This window comes from Pleurodeles waltl, chromosome 4_1, assembly GCF_031143425.1.
Source record: "Pleurodeles waltl isolate 20211129_DDA chromosome 4_1, aPleWal1.hap1.20221129, whole genome shotgun sequence".
NCBI lineage: Eukaryota > Metazoa > Chordata > Amphibia > Caudata > Salamandridae > Pleurodeles > Pleurodeles waltl.
Window position 1 is genome coordinate 417,619,468 of NC_090442.1, and position 19,651 is coordinate 417,639,118.

Sequence of the window (19,651 nt, forward strand, 5' to 3'; positions counted from 1 at the left end):
GGGAGTAGACCAGGGGGGTTTTGTAGAGCACAGGGGGGGGGGGGAACGACACAAACAGGCACACAAAACACACCCTCAGCGGCACAGGGGCAGCCGGGTGCAGTGTGCAAAGTTGGTGTTGGGTTTGCTACAGAAAGCAATGGAGGGACCCGGGGTCACTTAGGCGATGCAGGCAGGGCACAGAGGGGCTTCTTGGGCCAGCCACCAACTGGGCTAGGCAGAAGGTTGCCTGATGGTCACTCCTGCACTGGAGTTCGGTTCCTCTCGGTCCTGGGGGCTGCAGGTACAGTGCTTGGTCCAGACGTCAGGTTCTTTGTTTCAGGCAGTCGCGGTCAGGGGGAGCCTCTGGATCTTCTCTGCAGGTGTCTCTGTGGGGGTGCAGGGGGGTCTTCTCAGGTTACTCACAAGGTCGTAGTTGCCTGGGAGTCCTCTCTGCAGTGTTGGTTCTCTGGAGCTCGAGCCGGGGGCGACGTATGCAGAGGGTGGTCTAACGCTTTTGGTGGGAAGAGTGAGTTCTTTAAAAGTTGCTTCAAAGTTGCAAAAATGTTGCTGTAGGTGAACAGTGCCGCTGTCCTCAGGAGTTTCTTGGTCCTTCAGTTCAGGGCAGTCCTCTGAGCCTTCAGAGGTCGCTGGTCCCTGTCAGATGCGTTGCTGTGCAGGTTCTTTGAGTCTGGAGAAAGGCCGGTAGGGCTGGGGCCAAGTCAGTTGTCATCTCCATCATCTCTGCAGGGCTTTCAGGTCAGTAGTCCTTCTTTGTGTAGGTTGCAGGAATCTGATTTCCTGGGTTCTGGGTCGCCCCTAAATACTAGATTTAGGGGTGTGTTCAGGTTAGGAGGGTATTAGCCAATGGCCACTGTCCTTGAGGGTGGCTACACCCTCTTTGTGCTTCCTCTCTGACGGGAGGGGGGCACATCCCTATTCCTATTGGGGGAATCGTCCAATCTCAAGATGGAGGATTTCTAAAGGCAGGGGTCACCTCAGCTCAGGGCACTTTAGGGGCTGTCCTGACTGGTGGGTGACTCCTCCTTGTTTTTCTCGTTATCCTGCCTTGCTGCCAAAAGTGGGGGCAGTGGACGGGGGGAGGGCATCTCCACTAGCTGGGATGCCCTGAGGTGCTGTAACAAAAGGCATGATCCTTTGAGGTTCACCGCCAAGTGTTACAGTTCCTGCAGGGGGAGGTGACTACAGGCTTTGTTCCTGGCCAGAGAGTAACAAAGGCACTCTCTCCATGTGGCCAGAAACTTGTCTGGTTGAGGCAGGATGGCAGAGACAGGTCAGCATACACTAGAAGTAGGATTGGTATTCAGGGGGCATCTCTAAGATGCCCTCTGGGTGTATGTTACAATAAATTGCACTCGCATCAGTGTGCATTTATTGTGCTGAGAAGTTGGATACCAAACTTCCCAGTTTTCAGTGTACCCATCATGGAACTGTGGAGTTTGTGTTTGATAAACTCCCAGACCATATACTTTTATGGCTACCCTGCACTTACAATGTCTAAGGTTTTGCTTAGACACTGTAGGGGCATAGTGTTCATGCACATATGCCCTCACCTGTGGTATAGTGCACCCTGCCTCAGGGCTGTACGGCCTGCTAGAGGGGTGACTTACCTATGCCACAGGCAGTGTGAGGTTGGCATGGCACTCAGAGGAGTGCCATGCCGACTTAAGTCTTTTTCTCCCCACCAGCACACACAAGCTGTGAGGCAGTGTGCATGTGTTGAGTGAGGGTCCCAAGGGTGGCATAAGACATGCTGGAGCTCTTAGAGACCTTCCCTGGCATCAGGGCCCTTGGTACCAGGGGTACCAGTTACAAGGGACTGCTACTCTTGATCCTCTAGGCATCGACAGCTAAGCTTGTCTACTTCTGCATTCAAAGATCCTGCCAGGTGGTTCACCACCAGGAAGATCCTTTGAAGTTACAACATTTCCAGAGGCTTGGTGCTTCCTAACACATGATCCAGGACCCCACAAAACCATGCTTGTTGCAATAATACATAGCAGTGGCTCGGTCAATAAGCACCTAACCCAGCCTCCCTGTGATGGACAGAACAGAAGCCTTTCAACGCCAAAGACTAAAGGCCTCTGATCCACATCTCCCACATGGCCACCCCAACCAAGAAGGGATGCATCGGTCATCACTATCAACTCCGGTGGGGTAGGGAGAGGTCTACCGCTGACCCTATCGCAATCCAGTAACTATCATTGCAGATGTTTTGCAGTCTCCTCCAAGATTTGGACCTGGCCGGAGAGGTCACATTGATGTTGGGCTAACTAAGACTTTCGTTCTCACTGCAGCGCCCACATATGCCACTTGGCCTGCTTGACCAACAGGATGGAGGAGGCCAACAGTCCCAGTACCCTCGGAGTGGATCTCACTAAAATATAAGATAGAGGGAGAAAGATTGGGATCATAGCCTGAATGTCCTAGACTCTACATTATGGGGGAAAGACACGAAACCCAAGAGTGTCCAGACTAGCTCCATTGAAGGAGAGCATCTGAGGAGCAAGGTGTGACTTTGCCACATTGATAGTGAACCATGAAGATGACAGGAGGTTTGTCGTACTCTAGAGGAAGGTGACGACTGCCTGGGAGGAGCCTGCCTTTAGTAGCCGGTTGTTGAGGTAGGTGAAAACTGGAACACGCTACCTCTGAATGTGTGTTTGTATCACTACCATTATGTTTGTGAATATCTGAGGTGCACTGATGCAACCATAAGGGGGTGACCATAATTTTTTTGGGGGGAATGGCAGCTGAATTTGCTCCTGTTCCACCACAAACTGCAGGTAACGCCAATGGGCATGCAGGACTGCTATGTGGGAATAGGCGTCCGGTCGAACGCAACCATCTAGTTTACAGGGCAACCTAGACCTGGGCTAGCATGAGGGCTTGAATTTTTCCTTCCGAATGAAGGAGTTGAGAGGGTGCAGGTTTAAAATATAACTAAGACCTCAGTCCTTCTTTGGCAGAAAAGAGCAGAAATAGCAACAACAACCTGTCTGTCACAGGCATGCTCTCAATAGGCCCTTTGGCCTAAAAGGCTTGCACTTCCTGCCATTAGACGGACAAATGAACCTCCATCAGTCACTTTGGGGACTGTAGAAGGTGCAACAAAGAGTCAGGGGAAGACAAGGTGTACCCCTTTTGGACTATCTGCTGGGCCCACATGTCCCATGTGACTGTTCCCAACCTGGCAAGAATGGTTATATCCTGCTTTCAATCAGGTATCTTTGCTCCACTAAGGGGTAGCTGCATCAGCTCTACCGTTCCTTTTATGGCTTTGGCAGGGGTACCCTATTCCATGAATCAATTGAACTTCAGCTAGGAGCACAGCGGTTTTGCTGCTATGGAGCAGTGAGGGATGGCAAGTGCCACAGCAGAGGACAGCTGTGCACCTACGGGAGGTTCAACTGTCTCATGGTATGGGGTACCCTGCTGAGACCATGAAACAAACAGTAGGGCTGATGCAGCCGGCAGGGCAGGTAAGCCTCAGGGTGTGCGGTGGCCCTTCTCTCCTTGACTCACTCTAGAGTGGAATCTGCTTTGTCCCAAAACAGGTAAGTACCATATAAGGGCAAGTCAATAAGGGACAATTGGACATTGCCACAAAAATTAGGTGACCACAGCCAGGTATTGCAGGAAAAACCAACGCTGGTGCCAATGGCTCATCTGATAGAATTGTGAACTTGGCCACATCATGACCTTTCTGGATAGCTTGGATTATTAAAGGTCAGAAGTCTTGAGGCACCTAGGAGGACTTGAGCCCCCAAATCCAAAAGAGCATGGTAATAGCACCACCCAGGAGACAGCTGGCATTCACAGATCTGAAGGCCACACAGGTGGATAAAAATACCCTCTTCCCAAAGGTCTCCAATCTTTTGGACTCCCTCTCGGGGGTGGACGGCAGGCAGTCAGGAAGGTATTCAGGTTTATCTGACATGTAGAGTCCTGCACCACTAAGCTTTTAGAGGAGAGCACTGAGAGAAAAATTCAGGATCATCAGTGGTAGGGTGGTGGCTTCTCGCAATTGGCCAACTGACTAGGGGACTAGAGCAAGGTAAGGCCCAAGCCTCCAAAAGGGTTTCTTTAAGCGCCTCATTGAAAGGGAAGAAGGGCTCAGTAGATATATGCCCCAGCTGAAGGACTACTATTAAGATATTGATTCTGAAGTCTAAGTGGGGGAGCTAGACGTCAAGAACTTTGGCAGCCCTATGCATGACTAGGGCGTAAGAAGTCCTCTGCTCAGTTGAAGGACCAGTAAGTGAGAGGAGTGCAGACTCAGGGGAAATATCAGAGCCTCTACCTTCTTTAAGATCATCATACCAATTTTTCTTGTGTCATGATTCCCCAATATCATTCCCTGCATCATAATCATTGTCTGAATCAGCACCAAATAAGAAATGCAACATATGTATCCTTCCTTTGGGGGCTTCAAGTTAAGTAACGGAGGTGGTGTTTTGACGGAAGCAGAGTGTATGCTCTGTCGAAGTAGCATCTGTGCCGACTTAATCAGAGAGCACAAAGGGTACCTCATACTCTAGCACCAATGGGGTCAGCATCTGCGTTGAGACTCCAGTAAGCTGCATTTAATGTGCTGCAGGAAGCAGAGTAGGAAGGGAGCTGGAGGAGGTCCAATGTTCAATTAGAAGAGTCCAACTGGCGCTGAAGGCAAACCCGCCAGCAGTATACCAGATAGAGGGCCTCCCCACTCCTAGGGGCCCGAAAGAGTGTCAAAGATAGAGCATGGCCTCGCGGAACAGGTTTAGACATCGATAGACTTCAGGAGCATGATAAAGAGGCATGGTGACACTCCACACTCCTTCTCACGAGTATGTGAGTAGAAGGAAGGAGCCATTTCCTCCTTGGATGTCCTTTTCTCTTTTTTTTTTTTTTTTTCTTACCTTAAGTCTTTAAGAGTGACTAAAATCAACCTTGGGAATGACTCCTGTGACTTCTTGAATTGGAACGGGACCAGGACCGACCTTTCTACTTGGGGCTATCGTCACAGAGTCTTCTGGTACTTGGCAACATCGTTTCACCTAGCTGTATTGTATGGCCCTCTGATTCATCCGCACCAGTAACTGCAGGCCCTAGACTAGAGTCATTGCTCAACCACAGGCACCACAGGCCAACCTGACATCAGTTTGCAACAGACCCTATATAGTTTAAAAGTAGTAGTTTTGGGAGGTGACATCTCCCATTTACATTAAGTTTTTTTTACGTGAAAAGCGGTCTAAAAGAGACAAGAGGTAGCTACAAATCCATGTCTGGTGCACAGAAAATAAAGAATTGACATCAGCGCACAGGAGTGACATCTACATAGGCCCCACACGTCATTTCCAGAGCAAAACTGTGAGTGCAGAGATGCACAGCACCACCTACCGTACTGCTCAAAAGTTTAAAGATCCAGTTTGACACCTGAGGAATACTCAAAAGATGAGTAGTATGTGGTTAGAATTATCTATCAGAAAAGCAATTCTGCATTACTTGATCGTCTAGATGCATATATACTACTGTTCTGAGCGAACAACTAAGAAATTACAATTTTAATGATTTGCCATTGACAAATTCACGGTTAGTGGCTAAACTAATAGATTTAGCAGCAAAAAACACAAAATTAGCTTATTATATATGAAAGTGGAAAAACATCTGAAATATTTATTGAACATCATTTTTGTAGATTTATCACTACCAATAACCAATTGTGCTCAACGGCTGAATACTATGAGTTTGCATGCCACTAGCATGCATTTAATTAAAAGTGGCTATGCTAATACTTGTTATGTATTCTAAGGCTAACTCATGTAAACTCCTACCTACCTTCAAACAATGAAGGGTGTCGTTTTTTGAAAACATCTTAAACTTTGCAAGTTCTCCAATAAATCTCACAGTTTTGTTCTTCGTCTCAATATTTATCTGGTCCTTTTTCCTCACCTATGTTGACAGAGCAGGAAAGATAATTTTAGAGCTAATATTTAAAATGACAATTTAATTTGTAACAAAAATATATTTCTTTAATATGTATTGCAATATAAGAAAAAAATACTTACCTCTAATTAAGGTTCCCCAGAATTGGAATCTTTCATAGATTCACATGCCTGAATCACTACCCGTCATCAGACTGGGAATCTGCAGCAGTTTAAAATGGCAATATTAAAATGGCTACAGGCCTAAGAGCAATATTATTTTTTTGTTTAAAACTTTATTGACATCACTGAAAAGCTTCAGTCAATCTGGTGAATATACCAGCACTCTAATTCCTAGTAGAAGCCAATATAGCTCGAACTTTTACAGTGAATGACAAAGGGAAAAACCAGTGAGCTTCTGTCTGGAGAGGACGCTGGTTGCATGTTAAACAATGAAAGATATGAAAGCTGGAAAATCTTAGTTACAGGTATGAAATTTACTCCCCTGCAGCATTTCATCCTTCATAGAGTCACATTCTCGAAATAGAACAGCTAGCTATATCATATATAAACAGCGGGTAAGCAGGCTCATCTTATCACAAAAGGAGAAGAATCTTGCCCGACCAAAGGATCTGCTGCTTCATTAACCTTCAAGCAGTGGTGCTCAATTAATATTTGTTTGTTCTTCCATGTCACAGCATGCACACCAGCCAAGAAGGCAGTCGTTGAGGCCATAGGTCTGGAGGAGTGTGTTAGGACTCTTCCTTGAGAAGGTAGATTTGCCTCTTTATAAACAATGATGGTGCAAAGCAGACAGCCATAGTGAATTTCCTTGCTTACAGAGTTGCGGGGGATGCCTCCCCCAGGATGTCAATAAGTGACAAAGATATGTATATATGCTGGGAATGCCACAATTTTCTGCATCTGTGGTAGGATTTGGTAAAAAGATTCCTCAAACCAACAGCTCATTAAGGTGCCTATCCAGTGTACATTTGTCTTTAACTTTGGATTTGGCCACAGGTTCACTTTTTCATTCCAGAATTGGAGAAATGGCTTATTGATCAAGACCACACTGATTTCAAGGAAAGTAAATCATTTTGGAGAACTAGCTCAAATGGACAATCCATGCAACAGCTCTAAACTGTTTTTAGTTTCCACTATAGAGACAGATGGCTTGAAGGGTGGGGGGAGGTGGTGTCTTCTGCTTTGAGCCTGTGGCACCTTTACACCCTGCCACGACTGCAGCCTCCCTTATCCCTGCCACCACTGCGATCTCCTGATCTGCCAGACTGGCCGGTGATGCACCCTCACGAGGGGCAAAGAAGGGGTACCACACATTAGTACTTCTGTATGGCTGCATCAGCACTACTGTGCTACAACTTCTTTTCAGATTCCCAACTGTCCTACTCCTCCCACAAATATCCTGATAACCACCCTACCAGACAAGGTAACTGTCTATCAGCCCTATTCCAACACAAAGACCAAAGAGTTACACAGGGATACTCCCTTCCCAAACCAGCGCTAAGCTTTTACCACCTAAACAGTCTTGTATCACATAAATCATGATGGTGAACAGCAAAACACAGTGTGAAAACTCAATTTAGTGACAGACGTGTGTTCAACAGCTCACAATGGAGAAGCCAGACGGGAGAAAGGACAATCACAGGAAGGGGGAGGGGGCTGTCTCTCAACAATATATGTAAAGCTTCCTCAATTAAATTTGAATAGCGATTGGCTCCATCAAAGCTGTTTTATGTGACATGCATGCAACTTCAACTCAAAACGGCAAGCTCACTTTAAGAATAATGTTTATCAATATTCCAAAGTGGATTAAAAAAAATTCTCACTCTCAGTCCTAGAAAGACTGAATTAATTATTTTCTTTCCCAAATCAAAATAACCTTTCAACAAGGATGTGCTACAGCACCTCCATACGCTGGATTTCACTACCAATCTGATCACTGGATATAAAGCTAGACCTTCCCTTACTATGGTTCCTCGCCTAAATAAAATTGCTGAAAGCGCTAATTTCCGACTCAAAGGCTAAAAAAAAACTGAAACCAATCCTACTACTCATCACAAAAAGGCAATTCATGTTCTGATACTACATGAATTATACTATGGAAAAGCAGCCATTGCAGGGGCTTTCAATCCACCCATAACTCTCGAAAAGCCTCTTTACATGTCAGTCTACTTTCACATCCCCAAAAACGTTAACCAATACTCATGGATCCGTACTGGCTATCTATTGAGGCCAGGTTTAAATTCAAGCTTGGGATGCATAGCTTTCAAAGAAATTCATGCAAAAGCCACTTCTTACTTGACAAAGATTCTCCAGATATTAAGTAGCTGAAGAACTTCAGAATCACCTCCTGGAAACAAATGTATTTTGAACCTCTCACGTTCTACCTCATTCTGTCTCAGGAGAGGAGTCTTCCTGCTAAGACTTCTTAGAAACAATACAACAGTTCCAACCCTACTGGCATTCCAACGTCTATTAAATACTCACCTGTTTAAATTATACCTGAATCAATAAACCCATGTAGTTTCTTCCAGTCCAATCCAAACTGCACCTCAACTTCAGATCTTAGGGAGAGGATGGTTATCCTCACCCTTACTCTGCCCTCACACTTGTCATAATTGAAATGGGGTGTACTACATTGTGTAGTAGTGGAATCTTACCATTAAATACCCATTTAGAACCAGCAGGATTTGTTTGTTAAACACTGTAGCTTAACATTGGGTAGCTGTGGCTCTGTGCAGCAATGATTATACAAAGGAACAAGTGCAAAGCAGTTAAACATCGCCAAACAATTGAAGAAATCAATGCGCCACTCAAGAAATCAGACGCCAATTTATAAAAAAAAGAATGTGTTTCTATGTATTTTTAGACATCACAAGGAAAAAGATCCAATGGAGAGTCTCAGAGATCAAGATTTTCAACGAATAGTAAGAATGCACTTTTTACTCAACAACAAACAAGCACTGGCAAATTTAACGAGTTTGACAGAAAAATATTGATCAAAAACATTTGGCTAGTTGTATTGTGCTCACTTAAAGTTACTCTGGGCGACAAACTCCAACAGGTAGCCAGTCAGGGGGAACAGTTAGGAACAGTTACATCAGCAGGTGAAGCAGCCTTCAGTAAGCTTCACGCACATTAATCATTTGCTGTAGGTTCCTATCGAAGTAGCTTGATGCAAGAGATACAAGGCACTGAATACATTCAAGAATACGGTAGAAGCAATGCAGTCGACAGGGGTCTTCATGTGGTGGCTAACTGGTCCACAGAAAGGATGAGGTGGTCCTGGTCAACGCCCCTCAAAGTGTTATGGCATAAATCCAGTTGCAACCCGACTACCAGTGACCAGGTATTGCAGTCACAGCCAAATCTTTCCCTGGGCAATAATTTGTCCTTTGGGTGAACATGCTGCATTCTGATGGCTCTCCTGAGTTCAGCGGGCTCAGGTGCTAATTTGAGCATGGTCTCTGGTGCTGCACAGTGGGGGTTATTGGTAGTGTTAATATTCTGGGCTACCAGCTTGCCAGAGAAGGCTTCTTCAGCTGCTGTGGCCCTGTGCTGCCAACAGGATGTTAGCAAACTGACACGTAGACTCTGTAGCTTCGGCTGGGTTCAGGAGACTTCTTCCCCACGCGCAGGACACAGCAGGCACAGTTCCTTCTCCTTTGCCAACCACCTGGTGCAGCAGGTGCAGTTCACACTGGTGCATCCTCTCTGCTGGTTCCACAGTGCAGCAGGGCATTCATCCTGCAGTCCCTTCTTCTAGTCCAGTCGAGATCTGAGTTCAAGGTGCCAGGGGTGCCCCCCTTTATGCTCAGAAAATGCTCCCAGGGTAGGATGCGCTTGTAGCCAATGGGTTACCAGGTTCCCTCCCTCCCGATGACCACTACCTGTGAAGTGGAGCATCTCTCCATCCCAAGATGCACCATTATGCCCACATCCAACACGGCAGAACCCCTATCTCGGCAGCCAGAGTTTCCTAGCCCAACCAAGGGGTGTGGCTACGAAGGAGGGTATACACCCATGAAAAACCGGTTTGACAACAGGCTTCCCTATCTTGTCACCAGTGACAGTCTGTATACCTAATCAATAGAGCAGCCCCTCCCTCAAAGGTTACCCCCATTTGCCTTTCAAAGGCATCTTCTACTTTAAAGCTCACCTTTCGAGCCAACATGCATGTGGCTTCCTGCAGGAAGTTGGCTCTCTATATAATGCACTGAAATGAAGTACATTGTGCAGGGAGTCCGATGGATCCCCAACTGGTATTGCAGAGACAAAATTAGATAGTACAAATGCTCTATTTGTGGTAGTGTGGGCGAGCGGTTAGACTTATCAGAGGGTAGTGCTAAGCACGTGCTGTACTCACAGAGGCAATATATCAGACACACTCAAAGAATAAATCCAAGACCAGTTTAGAAAAATAATACTACTTCTTATATACACTTTGAAACCAAGAACTTCGTTACAAGGTAAGTATATTTTTTAGCATACATACTTTTCACTTAGACACAGTGCAATTTTTGAAATCTTCAATGTTAACCTATGGGAGGAAACCAAAGTTCTGCCAACAGAAGGAGTATAGTGACTTACAACACAAATCTCCTGGGTTTAAGATGAGTATAGGGGAAGGTCCAAAGCAGCACCCTCAGTGGTATGACGGCAGCCAGAAGCAAAACAGCAACCCAACAACCCCAGCCCCTGTTTGCAGCCAGCCACCCCGTGCCGCTGAGGGTGCGTGTTTGGTATCTCCTTGGGGACCCCCCAGTACCCATCTAAACCCCCTGGTCTGCCCTTCGACAACACAGGTACTTACCTGTAAGCAGCCCGGAACTGGAGTACCCCCTGTCTCCACAGGGGCCCACTTTATTTTGGCTCTAGTTTGACGTCTGCACCTGACCAGCCCCGTGTTCCTGGTGCTGTGTGTTTGGGGTTATCGTGAACCCCCAGATTCAGCCATGGAGACTGAATCTGTAAGTTGGTTACTTACCTCCAAAACTGTACTGTACTTTCTTCCCCCAGGAACTGTTGAAAATTGCACTGTGTTACTTTTAAAACAGCTTTTTGACATTTTAAAGAAAACTGTGTACATTGTTGATTCCATTCAAATTCCTGATTATAACTATGCAAAGTACCTTTCATTTAATGTACTTACCTGCTAATTTAATCTTGTGGTTCTAGAAACAAATTAAGAAAGAATATTGTTCTATAAAAAATCCTATTGGTCTGGAGTTAAGTCATTGAGTGTGTGTTTTTTCTATTGCTTGTGTATGTACAACAAATGCTTACCACTACCCTCTGATAAGCCTAACTGCTCGACCACACTACCACAAATCGAGCATTAGTATTATCTATTATTGCCCCTGTCAAGCCTCTTGGGGACCCCCTGGACTCCGTGCACACTGTATCTCATTTTGATATAGTATATACAGAGCCTGCTTCCTACAAGGGGCATTACAAAGAGTGGCAAGTGGCAGCCAATGAATTGCCGATCTTTAGGGTGACTACACTCTATTTATGACCACTTCTGATGTGAAGTGGGCATGTCCCTGACCCTAGAGGTCTAATTTCACCCAAAACAAGTTGGAGAAATTTAAAAAGTCATGTCCACTTCAGCTCGTTCACCTTGTGAGTAAACTCCTAATTTACTAAATTCCCCGCCTGACTTTGCGCAAAGAAGGGAGATTAAGACAGGGGGGTTGGTCATCTCCACCATTTTGAGAGTCCGTGGTTGCATTACAAAGGCAATTAGGGCTTTAAAGCTTCCAGCCCTGGAATGTTCATTCTGCCTGGAGGTGTCAAAAACCCCGCACAGTGCTGGCCTCCGAGAGCACTGGCTCTCACCTTAAGGGGTCAGAAACGTGGCTAAGGTGAATGAATTGGTCAGGATCAGTCAGTCAACAAACTAGTAGCTGGTAGGTTTTTAGGGGGGTAGTATTTGTAAATCCAATAATGGCATCAGTATGGGATCACCAATACAAGATGTTTGAAGCATCCCTATTTTCAGTCAATGCATCACGAAGCTGGAGAACTCGTAGTGACAAGGGTCCAGCATGTGGATTTAAAATGTCTTCCCTGGTCACTTACTATGTCGGAGAATTGACAAAGACATAGCAGGGGCATATCTGCTCATACAGATATGAACACACCTATGATATAATGCACCCTACCTTAGGGCTGTAAGGCCTGCCAGAGCAGCGACACATTATATATCACAGGTTGTGTTCTATGTAGTGTTTCCACTTTTGTCTGCACCACGACACGCAGCCTGCAATGGAAGACTGTTTTGCTTGGCAAGGGATCCCTTAGGGAGGCACAATTCGGGCTGCAGCCCTTAATGAACCCTTTAGTACCCCAGGTCCTAGGTACCAGGGGTGCCATTTACTAGGGACTTACTTTGGATGCTAAATGTTTTGCCAATTGAGGAAACGACTGCGCAGTCTAGGGAAAGGATATCTGGCAATGGTGACCAGGTTAGCAGGAACCCAGGGTACTTTCAGTCACAATCACATCAGATACCAGTGGGGGCTAACCATACCAAAAGGTTGCTTCCCCCCCACCCCCCATCAGCAACTGCCTGAGAGAGTACGGCCTGGGCCTCCTCCAGGACCTGTGTCAAAACTTGCACTATTGTATTCACAGTGTGTGGGAGAAAAGGCCCAAAAGGTGTGCAGTGTTCACGGACTGCAATGCTAGGCTGGTGGATGAAAAAATCTTCTTCCCAAGTATGTCCAACCTTTTTGGCTTCCCTATCTGGGGGTGTGGAAGGGAATGCGCCCTGGAAAGCAAAGGCTTGGATAACCAAGCTGTAGGAAGTTGGCTCTGTATATACTATTTCAAAGTAAGAAATAGTGTGCACAGAGTCCAAGGGTTCCCCTTAGAGGTAAGATAGTGGCAAAATTAAATAATTCGAATGCTCTCTTTTGTGGAAGTGAGGTCGAGCAGTAGGCTTATCAGAGGGTAGTGTTAAGCATTTGTTGTACAGACACACAGGCAATAAATGAGGAACACACACTCAAAGACTTACTCCAGGTCAATAGGTTTTTATAGAGAAAGATATATTTTCTTAGTTTATTTTAAGAACCACAGGTTCAAGATTCCCCAAAGTTTTCTTACCCAGAATACCCTGCAAAGCTGAAATGTTGAATAAAAACTCTATTTTTCTCACATTTCTGTCACACAAACTACAGGAATATGCTGGGATCCACAAAATTCCTACCACCCAGTGATTCCTCACCTGTCCTGATAAAAACACTACCGCACTTGAGTGCCTATACCTAGTGCCTGCGTCAGGAATGGATCACCCCAGGGTCAACAGCTGCCTCATGTAGGGACCAACATTGACCATTGTGTGATCTATTCCTGTTGCGGGCACCAACTCTCTGTCACCGAAATGAGATGAAAAAGTGGTTTTTTGGTCACATTTTGAGGTTTGCAAAGGATTCTGGGTAACAGAACCTGGTCAGAGCCCCACAAGTCACCCCATCCTGGATTCCCCTAGGTGTCTAGTTTTAAAAAATGCACTGGTTTGCTAGGTTTCCCCAGTTGCCAGCATAGCTAGAGGCCACAATCCACAATTAGGCACTTTGTAAAAAAACACCTCTGTTTTCTGTGAAAAAATGTGATGTGTCCACGTTGTGTTTTGGGCCATTTCCTTTTGTGGGCGCTAGGCCTACCCCCACAAGTGAGGTACCATTTTTATCGGGAGACTTGGGGGAATGCTGGGTGGAAGGAAATTTGTGGCTCCTCTCAGATTCCAGAACTTTCTGTCACCAAAAAGAGAGGAAAAAGTGTTTTTTTGGTCAAATGTTGAGGTTTGCAAAGGATTCTCGGTACCAGCACCTGGTCAGATCCCCACAAGTCACCCCGTCCTGGATTCCCTAGGTGTCTAGTTTTTAAAAATTCCAAGGTTTGTTAGGTTTCCCTAGGTGCCGGCTGAACTAGAGGCTAAAATCCACAGCTAGGCACTTTGTAAAAAAACAGCTCTGTTTTCTTTAGGAAAATGTGATGTGTCCACGTTGTGTTTTGGGGGATAACCTGTTGCGGGCACTAGGCCTACCCACACAAGTGAGGTACCATTTTTATCGGGAGACTTGGGGGAACGCTGGGTGGAAGGACATTTGTGGCTCTTCTCAGATTCCAGAACTTTCTGTCACCGAAATGTGAGGAAAAGGTGGTTTTTTGGCAAAATGTTGAGGTTTACAAAGGATTCTGGGTAATAGAACCTGGTGAGAGCCCCACAAGTCACCACATCCTGGATTCCCTGAGGTGTCTAGTTTTCAAAAATGCACAGGTTTGGTAGGCTTCCCTAGGTGCCGGCTGAGCTAGAGGCCAAAATCTACAGCTAGGCACTTTGCAAAAAACACGTCAGATTTCAATGTAAAAATGTGATGTGTCCATGTTGCGTTTCCAGTCGTGAGCATTAGGCCTACCCACGCAAGTGAGGTACCCATTGCAAGGTGCACCTCATTTAGTGGCTCTTGGTACCTAGGGATCTTGATGAACCTAAAAGCCCTATATATCCTCGCAACCGGAAGAGTCCAGCACACGTAACGGTATATTGCTTTAAAAAAATCTGACATTGCATGGAAAAGTTACAGAGTAAAACGTGGAGAAAAATGGCTGTTTTTTTCAGCTCACTTTCAATATTTTTTTATTTCAGCTGTTATTTTCTGTAGGAAAACCTTGTAGGATCTACACAAATGACCCCTGGCTGAATTCAGAATTTTGTCTACTTTTCAGAAATGTTTAGCTTTCCGGGATCCAGCATTGGTTTCACACCCATTCCTGTCACTAACTGGAAGGAGGCTGAAAGCACCAAAAATAGTAAAAATGGGGTATTTCCCAGTAAAATGCCAAAATTGTGTTGAAAAATGCGGTTTTCTGATTCAAGTCTGCACGTTCATGAAAGGTGGGAGGATGGTGATTTTAGCACCAGAACCCCTTTGTTGATGCCATTTTCAGGGAAAAAAACACAAGCCTTCTTCGGCAGCCCTTTTTTCCCATTTTGTTGAAAAAAACGAAATTTTCACTGTATTTTGGCTAATTTCTTGGTCTCCTCCAGGGGAAACCACAAACTCTAGGTACCATTAGAATCCCTAGGATGTTGGAAAAAAAGGGCGCAAATTTGGCGTGGATAGCTTATGTGGACAAAAAGGTATGAAGGGCCTAAGCGCAAACTACCCCAAATAGCCCAAAAAGGGGGGTGGGGGTTGGGCCAGCAGCTAAGAGGTTAAAAGTGGACACTGCAAACATCAACAGTTCCTGGGGGAGGTAAGTAAAGGTTAGACTGTGAGGTAAGTAAGACACTTACAAGCCTCAGTTCCTGAGCATAGGCAGCCCACCGTTGGGGGTTCAAGGCAACCCCAAAGTTACCACACCAGCATCTCAGAGCCGGTCAGGTGCAGAGGTCAAAGAGAACAGGGGTGCTCCAGTTCCAGTCTGCCAGCAGGCAACCACCTCCGTCCTCAGGGGGCAGACCAGGGGGGTTTTGTAGAGCACTGGGGGGGGAGGGGGATAAGTAGGAACACAAAACACACCCTCAGTGGCACAGGGGCGGTCGGTGGCAGTGTGCAAAGCAGGCGTCAGGTTTCAGATAGGAAACAATGGCGGTCCCCGGGGGTCAAGCTAGCGGTGCAAACAGGCACAGGGGGGCTTCTCGGGACAGCCACCACCTGGGCTAGGCAGAGGGTCGTCTGGGGGTCACTCTTGCATGAAGGTTCAGTTCCTTCAGGTCCTGGGGGCTGCGGGTGCAGTGCTGGTTCCAGGTGTCGGGCCCCTTGTTACAGGCAGTCGCAGTCGCTGGGTAGTCCTCCCTGTGGTGTTTGTTCTCTGGTTCTCGAGGTGGGGGGGGGAAACGGATGCAGAGTGGGAAGTCTCATGCTTCCGGCAGGAAACGTGAAGTCTTTAGAAGTTGCTTCTTTGTTGCAAATAAGTTGCTGGTGTTGAGCAGGGCTGCTGAGCACGGGAGTTTCTTGGTCCTTTAGTCTAGGGCAGTCCTCTGAGGCTTCAGAGGTCGTTGGTCCCTGTCGGATGCGTCGCTGGTTGCAGAAGTCAGGAAACAGGCCGGTAGGGCTGGCACCAAAGCAGTTGCCGTCGTCCGTCTTCTCTGCAGGCTTGTAGGTCAGCAGTCCTTCTTGTTTCTTCAGGTTGCAGAAATCTCATTTCTTGGGTTCAGGGTCGCCCCGAATACTGAATTTAGGGGTGTGTTTAGGTCAGGAGGGCAGTAGCCAATGGCTACTGTCCTGGAGGGTGGCTACACCATCTTTGTGCCTCCTGGCTGAGGTGAGGGGGGCACATCCCTATTCCTGTTAGGGGAATCCTCCAAAATCAAGATGGAGGATTTCTAAAGGTAGGGGTCACCTCAGCTCAGGACACCTTAGTGGCTGTCCTGATTGGTGGGCAACTCCTCCTTGTTTTTCTCATTATCTCCCCTGGACTTGCCGCCAAAAAGTGGGGGCTGTGTCCAGGGGACGGGCATCTCCACTAGCTGGAGTGCCCTGGAGCATTGTAACACGAAGCCTGAGCCTTTGAAGCTTACTGCTAGGTGTTACCATTCCTGCAGGGGGGAGGTGTTTAGCACCTCCACCTAGAGCAGGCTTTGTTTCTGACCTCAGAGGGCACAAAGGCCCTCACCCCAGGGGGCCAGAAACTCGTCTCTCAGCAGCAGGCTGACACAGATCAGTCAGTCCTGCACTGAAGGATTGGGTAAAATACAGGGGGCATCTCTAAGATGCCCTCTGTGTGCATTTTGTAATAAATCCAAAACTGGCATCAGTGTTAGTTTATCATTCTTAGAAGTTTGATACCAAACTTCCCAGTATTCAGTGTAACCATTATGGAGCTGTAGAGTTCGTTTTGACAAACTCCCAGACCATATACTTAATATGGCCACACTGTACTTACAATGTCTAAGAATAGACTTCGACACTGTAGGGACATATTGCTCATGCAGCTATGCCCTCACCTGTGGTATAGTGCACCCTGCCTCAGGGCTGTAAGGCATGCTAGAGGGGTGACTTACCTATGCCACAGGCAGTATTTTGTGTGCATGGCACCCTGAGGGGGATGCCATGTCGACTTTGCCTTTTTCTCCCCACCAACACACACAATCTGCAATGGCAGTGTCCATGTGTTAGGTGAGGGGTCCCTAAGGGTGGAACAACACATGCTGCAGCCCTAAAAGACCTTCCCTGGCCACAGGGCCCTTGGTACCACCAGTACCTTTTACAAGGGACTTATCTGTGTGCCAGGGGTGTGCCAATTGTGGGAACAATGATACATTTTTTGTGAAAGATCACTGGTGCTGGGGCCTGGTTAGCAGGGTCCCAGAACACTTCTCAGTCTAGTCAGCATCAATAACAGGCAAAAAGTAGAGGGGGGTAACTGCAACAGGGAGCCATTTGCCAACAAAAGCTCTGAGGGGTGGAGTGTTGCGTTAGAAAGCTTGGGTCCCCTGTAGCAGGGTGATGCAGAGAGGAATCATCCTGTTCACATGAGCCCCTGTGCTAGGTTTGGACCAGGTTCCCTTTAGGACATCAGTGAGGGCTTCATTAAAGGTGGAACATTGGTATCTGGCGTGGAAAAAATAATAATTGACTTTGGCGTACTGGGGTGGGGCCGATATAGGATTCATACGTCTAATCTGGAGGGATGGCGCTGACGTTGAATGCTGAGCTGATCAATGCCACCTAACTGCGCGCAGTGGTACTGCTCAGAAAATTCTCCAGATCCAGTCTGAGGCCTGGGGGTAATTCACAGGTAAGGAATCTTCAACTGTAAGTCTCTATCAGATGGTTAGTCCTGACAGTCACCAGAGGCAACTGAGGGTCCAAGACCTCAGCTGCTATTCTCACCACCATGGAATAAGATGCTCCATCCTCAGTAGCCACAGTAGGAGGAGAAAGCATGACATTATCCTGAGAAGTATTCAGTTCTCTGTGTGTATGCCAGTCCATAGGGTCTTGGAGCTGGTATTCTAAAGGGTCAAGCAACGCCTCCCATCCCTCACCATAACCAGTCCTAGCCCATAAGAAAGGGGCTCAGGATGTGACATAGGAGGCAAGGCTCCGCCCATCCGGCTTCGTGTCTGAGTCAGCAATGAGAATGGGGATGACATTGCCCGTGGGTAGGAGCTTTAGCGTCGGGATCGGTCTCGGGGAAGGTTGGGATGGTAGGACCAACATCGGTCTGGATCCATGGGTGACTCTCAGCGCCGAAGCCACCAGCGTGGAAACCAAAAGGGGCACCTTCTGACTCTGTGGGGCCTGAAGGCACACCAGCAGTGTCTGACTGCCAAAAATGAGCTGCAAGGCCTCATAAAACTCCTTGAGTTGGGCAGGTGTCGCTCCAGCATCCATAAACTCAGGAAGGTGTGGTGTGGCGTGCAAGTACCGGCTCCACAGAGCGAGGCCTAGAACGTCAATGCTCCCGCATCTTGTGGGCTGACGGACGAGAATAAGTTGAAGAACGCTTCGACTTGTTAGACTTCTTTTTGTGCCTCAACTTACCCGATCGCCCGAGGATTTTGAGTGGGACGACGATAGAGGACTCAGCGACCGATCCCGACCCCTTCCGCCCGACTTGCACAGAGTCAAGCTCCTTCAGCTTCAAGGACTGACCTCTCAAAGCCTCTGGATGCATGGCCCGACACTCTTAGCAAAACTTCGGGTTGTGGTTGTGCTCTAGGCATCAAAGACGCACAAGGTGCGAATCACTCATGGGCACTATACAATGACAGGAACTAAAGGGCTTAAAACCAATGCTCCTCGATGACATCCTCGATGCATCAGTAGTAAAAAAAAAAAAAAAAAAAACAATCTTCAACAAAAAGAAAATTACTGAGTGGTAGCTCTCTTCAGATCAGCGTTATCTGGCGTGAAAAGAAAAGAACTGACTTCCACGCACTGGGTTGAGGCCTATATGAAGCCCACACATCAAATCCAGCGGGGATGATGTCGACTACAGACACTAGGGCCACCTAACTGCGCACAGAGGTACTGCTCCAAATATTCTCCGGATCCAGTTTGAGGCCTGGGGGAGATTTACAGGTAAGGAATCGGCAACTAGATGTCTCTATCAGATGCAGAGAGTGTTTCACATTTACTGAAAAAATCCTGATTGCAGTTCAGATGGCCGTCATTAAAGAGACACCATTAGCCTAGGGCAAATGCATTTTTGTCATTACCCAGTTCCAGCACTTAAGGCCGCTCCCAAAGTGAGCGTTCCTAATGCTAAAGCATTACATCCACAATAGATACAGTGGGCAACCTCCCTGACCGCCAATGATGCTATGTTTTTGATCCAAAACTACAATTCCAAATATTTGTCCAATATGAACTTGAGTACCCCATGCCCACTAATGTCACGCTTCTAGAACATTGCAAATACATCATTTGCACCAATGGTTCGGAACAACCTGCCACAGATGCTAAACACCAGTACTATGCAGCTTGTGCAGCCATTTATGGAGTCATGAGGGATGGTCAGTTACTCACTCACACCTACATGCAGTCCCTTGGGAACTACACAGTTCAACTTGCTGAGCTCAAAGGACTGTCTGGCACTGGAACATATGAGTCCCAAAGTCCCCACACTAATTGGGTGTGATGCATATTACTTCGTCCACTCCTTCAATGAAAACTTACACTACTGGTGCCTAAGTGGAGTCTGAGATTCCAAAGGATATACCATCAAGCATACAATGCTCTGGAGGAAGGTGGCAGAGC

At 46.9% G+C, this 19,651-nt stretch overlaps 1 protein-coding gene across 10 annotated transcripts in view; it reads right to left on the reverse strand.

Annotated features, from left to right (window-relative positions):
- UPF2 (UPF2 regulator of nonsense mediated mRNA decay) overlaps positions 1-19,651 on the reverse strand; it is a 765,941-nt gene that overhangs the window by 460,646 nt on the left and 285,644 nt on the right. For all 10 annotated transcript variants that reach the window (XM_069228662.1, XM_069228663.1, XM_069228659.1 and 7 more), the window contains one exon: positions 5,821-5,934. In XM_069228662.1, coding sequence (XP_069084763.1) covers positions 5,821-5,934 — 114 coding nt within the window. The remainder of the gene's footprint in view (positions 1-5,820; positions 5,935-19,651) is intronic.